At 46.7% G+C, this 5805-nt stretch overlaps 1 protein-coding gene across 1 annotated transcript; it reads left to right on the top strand.

Moving 5' to 3' along the window:
- The first annotated feature begins 292 nt into the window (after nucleotides 1–292).
- S1pr1 (sphingosine-1-phosphate receptor 1) lies at nucleotides 293–5302 on the top strand. Its single transcript, XM_052731328.1, has 2 exons — nucleotides 293–671; nucleotides 2391–5302. Exon 2 carries the CDS (start codon nucleotides 2553–2555, stop codon nucleotides 3699–3701), a length of 1149 nt encoding a protein of 382 aa, XP_052587288.1. The 5' UTR covers nucleotides 293–671; nucleotides 2391–2552; the 3' UTR covers nucleotides 3702–5302.
- The last annotated feature ends 503 nt before the right edge of the window (nucleotides 5303–5805 follow it).

Raw genomic sequence — 5805 nt, 5'->3', positions numbered from 1 at the left:
TGACCGCGTGGAAGTGGCCCTAGGGCACCGGGCCACTCGGATCCTCAGGGCTGTTGGGATCCGGGACCAGGAAGGTCCTCCACGAGACGCAGGCAGTCCTCTGCTCTCTAAGATGTTACCGAAGAAAAGTTTTTCAAGGGATCCCCATCTCTAGCTTCTGAGTCCCCTCCAGCGCTGGGGACCTCGGATAGAAGGCGAGAGAGACGTGATTTGTGAATTAGAATTTAGGGGCTGCCAGGCTCCGCCCCTTCTTCTTTCCCCTCTCTCTGCTGGTCGGGGCGGAGGGGCTCCTATTCATTTGGTTTGCTTTGAGTCACTCTGGCCCAGATCTTTCTTAGAGGCTGCTTCTCAGCAGCAGCGTGGACCCGGAGGGGCCCCCTGCCGCTGGCAAGAGGGCGGAGGAGTTAAAGGCGTTAACCCCTCCCAGTCCCTTCCTAGAAGAGCCACCCAGCCTCGGCGGGGCGCTCAGAGCCTTCGCTTTGCCGAGTGGTGCGGGCAGCCGCAGGCAGGGCTGGCCATTGGAGTGCACGGGCGCGGAGGGAGGGGACCCCAGCGCAGGGAACTTTGCGAGTGAGCTGGTCGCCGCCGTCATTCGAGGACAGCAGCAAGATGCGGATCGCGCGGTGTAGACCCAGAGCCCCGCGGACGCAGCTTCGTCCGGCTTGAGCGAGGTAGGGGGTTGCGAGCCGCTCAGGCTCCAGAGCCGGCTGCGGGGCGCCCAGGTGCCCAAGAACTAAGCTTTAAAATCGAACGAAACAAACAAAAACTTGGTTTAAAAAAAAAAAAAAGTGCATTACCAGATTACTATGGAGCCCATCTTGATTGGCTTCTCCTTGGGGGCACGGAGTTAGTGAAGTTCAGAAAAGGATTAGTCCCAAAATTGTGGAAACGACTGGGGGTGGGGATGGGGGGGGGCGGAGAAGCTGCTATTCATTAGAACGGAGTAAAAGGGCGAAGCTTATTTTTGGAAATCCTATAGACAAAATTATCAGGCATCACGGCAGTGACTTCCACTGCTTGAGAGTGGATTGTAAGATTAGGGTGGGGAAATGCGGGGTTTCGTGAACTTTTCTGTCATAGAAATGACTTCAATGGTTCTAGTTTTTTGTTTGTTTTGTTTTTATTTCATTATTATCACGTTGACCCATTACTAGGTAGTCTTTAAAGTACTTAATTAGTGGTGTGTGTCCTTCCTCTAGAGGTTACTAGTTAATGGGAGAGAAGGCAATGTTGGGGGTGTGGGGCAAGGGCGGGGATTAATAACGGTAACTAAAACGGGCCCTGAGAATTTAGCAGTATGTGTTTCTGCAAAGTAATGTGCCTGAAGCTAAAAAAAAGTGGCATGCTCGGTTATCCCAAAGCAGTGTGACTTCTCTGTGCATGCATGTGTTGGCTAAAGTCAAAACAGGCAATCAGTTCATGTAGAAACTGCGATTTGCTGCAATCTCATAGGAGGGCTTCTCGATGAATAAATACCTTTTACCTTAATAAGTTTACTTGTGTGGGGGATAGGGTGGGGCGGAGGAGTAAAGCAAAAAAAAATAGAAGAAGAAGAAGAAAAAGAAGAAGAAGAAGAAGAAGAAGAAGAAGAAGAAGAAGAAGAAGAAGAAGAAGTAGAAGAAGAAGAAAGACTAGGCAGTTGTTTCTCGGAGGCGCCAAGCTTTCCTGTTTACTGCAGGGTCTGGAGGCCCACACCTCGCTGTGCCCTCTGACCCAACCCTTAGCACACCTGCTCCTAGGGAGTTATTAATAGGGCCCAGAAAACGACTTAGGGTGTCAAATGATCCTCCTGAAAAATCTACTTTCTTGCATGGTAATTAGGAGGTGGGCTGATCTCTATGAGACGTGTGTGTGTGTGTGTGTGTGTGTGTGTGTGTGTGTGTGTGTGTGTGTGTTGGGGAGGGGGCAGGGGTGTGCATGTCTGCAAGGCACTCAGAATTGGCAGTTGGTGTGAGAAGAGGCCCTTGGGCTGGTGGTGAGCAAGCCGCTGAGCTGGTGACCCCTTAAAGGACTCTCAGGGTTGGAAGCTGGAGGTGGCAATACCGGGGGAATTGGTGAGGGTTTGAACGCTGGAATAGGGAGCTGTTTCCCGTTCTCATTTTGGTGGACTCAGTGACCTGAGAGAAGGTTACCCTCTTGTCAGAGTGTTCATTCTGGATAATATTCCCCCCTCTGTTCCTAAATTCATCTCTCTCGAGTTTGTTTATTTTTGTTTTGTTACTAGAAATGATAATTTGAGTTTAAAAAAAAAAAAAAAGTCCTGCCTGTGCTCTGGCCAAGTTTTCTTAAAACAAATCAACAAGAAACTGGAGCAGTGCCTTGGCCAGAATGAATTATGCTAGTGTGCTGGGCCTCTTCCCTGATTCTCTTTTCTTTGTAACTTGTTTAAGGCTGCTGTTTCGGAGGCCCTCTCCAGCCAAGGCAAAGCTACACAAAAAGCGTTGGATTGCTCACTGACCCGGCCCTGCTGTAGCTGAAGGACCGTTCAACCTCGCCCTCTAGCGTTCGTCTGGAGAAGTACCACCCCAGGCTCCTGGCGACACACTGCGGCTATGGTGTCCACCAGCGTCCCGGTGGTGAAGGCCCTCCGCAGCTCAGTCTCCGACTATGGCAACTATGATATCATAGTCCGGCATTATAACTACACAGGCAAGTTGAACATCGGGGTGGAGAAGGACCATGGCATTAAGCTGACTTCAGTGGTCTTCATTCTCATCTGCTGCTTCATCATCCTAGAGAATATATTTGTCTTGCTAACTATTTGGAAAACCAAGAAGTTCCATCGGCCCATGTACTATTTCATCGGCAACCTGGCCCTCTCGGACCTGTTAGCAGGAGTGGCTTACACAGCTAACCTGTTGTTGTCTGGGGCCACCACCTACAAGCTCACCCCCGCCCAGTGGTTTCTGCGGGAAGGGAGTATGTTTGTGGCGCTGTCGGCCTCGGTGTTCAGCCTCCTTGCCATTGCCATCGAGCGCTACATCACCATGCTGAAGATGAAACTACACAACGGGAGCAACAGCTCACGCTCCTTTCTGCTGATCAGCGCCTGCTGGGTCATCTCCCTTATCCTGGGTGGCCTGCCCATCATGGGTTGGAACTGCATCAGCTCGCTGTCCAGCTGCTCTACCGTGCTCCCGCTCTACCACAAGCACTATATTCTCTTCTGCACCACGGTCTTCACCCTGCTCCTGCTCTCCATCGTCATCCTCTACTGCAGGATCTACTCCTTGGTCAGGACTCGAAGCCGCCGCCTGACCTTCCGGAAGAACATTTCCAAGGCCAGCCGCAGTTCCGAGAAGTCGCTGGCCTTACTGAAGACCGTGATCATTGTCCTGAGTGTCTTCATTGCCTGCTGGGCCCCTCTCTTCATTCTCCTGTTGTTGGACGTGGGCTGCAAGGCGAAGACCTGCAGCATCCTGTACAAAGCAGAGTACTTCCTGGTTCTGGCTGTGCTGAACTCAGGTACCAACCCCATCATTTACACTCTGACCAACAAGGAGATGCGCAGGGCCTTCATCCGGATCATATCCTGTTGCAAATGCCCCAACGGAGACTCCACTGGCAAATTCAAGCGGCCCATCATCCCAGGCATGGAATTTAGCCGCAGCAAATCAGACAACTCCTCCCACCCCCAGAAAGACGATGGGGACAACCCAGAGACCATTATGTCTTCTGGAAACGTCAACTCTTCCTCTTAGAACCGGAAGCTGTTGATACTGGGGAAGCATTTTGACTCGGTCACCCACTACCCCAGAATTTAAAAAATATCTCTTATTCTCCATTGCTGCCGGGAAGGAACTACTGGGAGCCGGAGAGAGAGGGAGGGGAGGGAGAATGTGCGGCCTGGTGATGCCATGATGTAGGTAGGTAGTTCTTGTGAACAATGCACTGGAAAGGGTGGAGATAAGGTCTGGCCTGCAGTGGGTTTCCTGGCCTCCCCCATACCCTGGAGCTTTGATTTTGCACTGAGCCAAAGGTCGAGCATTGTCAAGCTCCTGAAGGGCTCATCTGACCCCTTCTCAAAGACTAAGGTCCCATGAGAAAGTGTCCCTGGAGTTTTGAGCTGTGATCTTTCACTGTAAAGGCCAAGTGAGTATGTGCCCTTTAGCTTGGTAGGGTGGTGTGCATGTCCCACTCCCCCTCTCCCCCTCTCTTCCTCTCTCCCCTTCTCACCCTCTCTCCCCTTCCTACCCCTTCTCCATAGTCTTTTACTTTATATCTTAACTGTCTGTCTAACTGTTTGTCTGGCTTTTGTTCATCAGAATGGGGTTGTGCAGGAGTCTGTTTCTTGATTGTCTGAAAATGGCAGACTGTTGATAGGAAAGGCTATTTGCTGAGGCCAAAGTTGCCATGTAAGTTCGGTCAAGTTGTGGGGGATTTGGTAGGCCATCTTTAAGATGAAAGTGTGTTCCTTAGTCCTTGTGGATTCCTTATTCCCATTACAACCATGATGGGCATGTGTTTGCAATGGGAATAACGAAGTCTACTTTATTTGAATTATATCAGTCATGATCTTAAATGTGTCCTTTAGTCTGTGTGCATTCCTTATTCCCATTACAATCATGATGGGCATGTGTTTGTAATGGGAATAACGAAGTTTACTTTATTTGAATTATATCAGTCATGATCTTAAATGTGTCCTTTAGTCTGTGTGTATTCCTTATTCCCATTACAACCACAATGGACATGTGTTTGTGATAGGAATAACGAAGTCTACTTTATTTGAATTATAGCAACCAGGATCTTAGATGAACCAGGGGAAAAACAGTAGAATGCAGTGATGAGTGGTGTAAACTTTTGCAAACCAAGAGTCATTTATTGATTTCTTTCTCTAACAAATACAATGTTTCTGGCACTTTTATTGATTATTTCAGACTGTTGTGTGATCCATTTCAAACAACCGGGGGATGGTTATAGCTTGTTTAAAATACAGTTTATGATTTTTGAATGTATTTGTTCCTTTGAGGTCATCTTAATGAGTTTTTTCCTAACCTGTGTTAACATCATTGAATGTGTAGTTCTTAGGAAAGTGCTACCCTCTTGTACCCGAAAAAGCATTACTTTAACTGACAGGGAACATCAGGAATTCTTCATTTCAACTGTCATTAGCTAGTGATGGGGGTGTAAATGTTACAGAGAATAAAAATATATTACTGTTTCTTTAGTATGGTTTTTCAGTGCAATTAAACCAAGAAATGTCTTTTAAAAAATAGTATTTAATAGGTTCCTGACTTTTGTGGATCATTTTGCACATAGCTTTATCAACTTTTAAACATTAATAAACTGATTTTTTTAAAGATCCTTTTGTGAAGAGACCTTTTTAAAAATCATTCACTGAAATATCTGTTGATTATGTGGCTCTTTGGAATTAGAGTTAAGAGCAAATTTGTGGTACTCTTTAAAAGCTTTTACCTTGATAAGCTGGGGTATGGAAAAAATGTGGTTTGTTTAGAAACCACTCTAGCTTTTTCAGGAAGAGAAACTTCAATAAACTAGCATTAAAGTCATGTAGAGAATAAGAGAAAAACCATCAACCTTCTAAAGACCACAGCAAATGAACGTAACCATTTGGATTTCAAAGTGCATTAGGGTGAAACAAAATTAAGTGTAATAATTCCACTTCAAAATACAACAATGAATTCTTAAATCTATTTTAAATTATGATTTAGATAATCAGTTCAAAACAACTACAAAAGCATATAACTTTCTGAGTCTTTTAGCAATCTGCTGGTGAAGAGAAAACCTGGTTAACAGGAGGCAATACTAAGTTACTCAGTGCCTTGTACTTTTTTGGCTTGTCTG

The sequence above is a fragment of the Peromyscus californicus genome, unplaced genomic scaffold (genome assembly GCF_007827085.1).
Source record: "Peromyscus californicus insignis strain IS unplaced genomic scaffold, ASM782708v3 Scaffold_9__1_contigs__length_137607984, whole genome shotgun sequence".
Lineage (NCBI taxonomy): Eukaryota > Metazoa > Chordata > Mammalia > Rodentia > Cricetidae > Peromyscus > Peromyscus californicus.
Note: the sequence above shows the minus strand (reverse complement) of the source record. Positions and strands in the feature narration are given on the sequence as shown.